Source organism: Rhizophagus irregularis, chromosome 6 (assembly GCF_026210795.1).
Source record: "Rhizophagus irregularis chromosome 6, complete sequence".
NCBI classification, from domain to species: domain Eukaryota; kingdom Fungi; phylum Glomeromycota; class Glomeromycetes; order Glomerales; family Glomeraceae; genus Rhizophagus; species Rhizophagus irregularis.
This window is the reverse complement of record NC_089434.1, coordinates 4,951,358-4,951,899: the sequence shown is the minus strand read 5'-3', so window position 1 is coordinate 4,951,899 and position 542 is coordinate 4,951,358. Positions and strand designations below refer to the sequence as shown.

Here is a 542-nt window from a genome sequence, read left to right as displayed (position 1 = left end):
TCAAAGCTGGGGACACCTGATTCTTCGTAGTGCGTGGGTAAGCGGTACCATTCCAACAGAGGGAACAAAAGTTCTGTTTCTATACACCTAAATAATAATCAAGTAAACAATTCTTTAAAATCTCTATTGATAATTGCTTGCAACCTTTTGAATATTATGTCACCATAAAATATCACCACACCAATTTTGATATAAATATTTGTACTAAAATGGTAACTGAACTTACATGGTCTTCTCCTTCACACTTTTGTTTTCTATAAATATTAAAAACCCAATTTAGACTTGGCTCAGTCTGGTTCGAACTGATTTGACATTATTTACTTCATATCTGTAATAATATTTCGTTCGCTTATATTAAGTTCCTCCATATCTGTAATAATATTTCGTTCGCTTATATTAAGTTCTTCTATATCTGTAATAATATTTCGTTCGCTTATATTAAGTTCTTCTATATCTGTAATAATATTTCGTTCACTTTTGTCCATTATACAAAGTTCTTCCATATCTGTAATAATATTTCGTTCCTTCTCATCCGTAATCAT

At 30.4% G+C, this 542-nt stretch overlaps 1 protein-coding gene across 1 annotated transcript; it reads right to left on the bottom strand.

The window, feature by feature from the left end:
* Positions 1–542, bottom strand: OCT59_026730 (uncharacterized protein; the record flags this gene model as incomplete). The annotated part of the gene is made up of 3 exons (XM_066143392.1): positions 1–87; positions 227–254; positions 322–542. The coding sequence occupies 3 exons, from the start codon at positions 540–542 to the stop codon at positions 1–3; spliced, it is 336 nt and encodes a 111-aa protein (XP_065992916.1).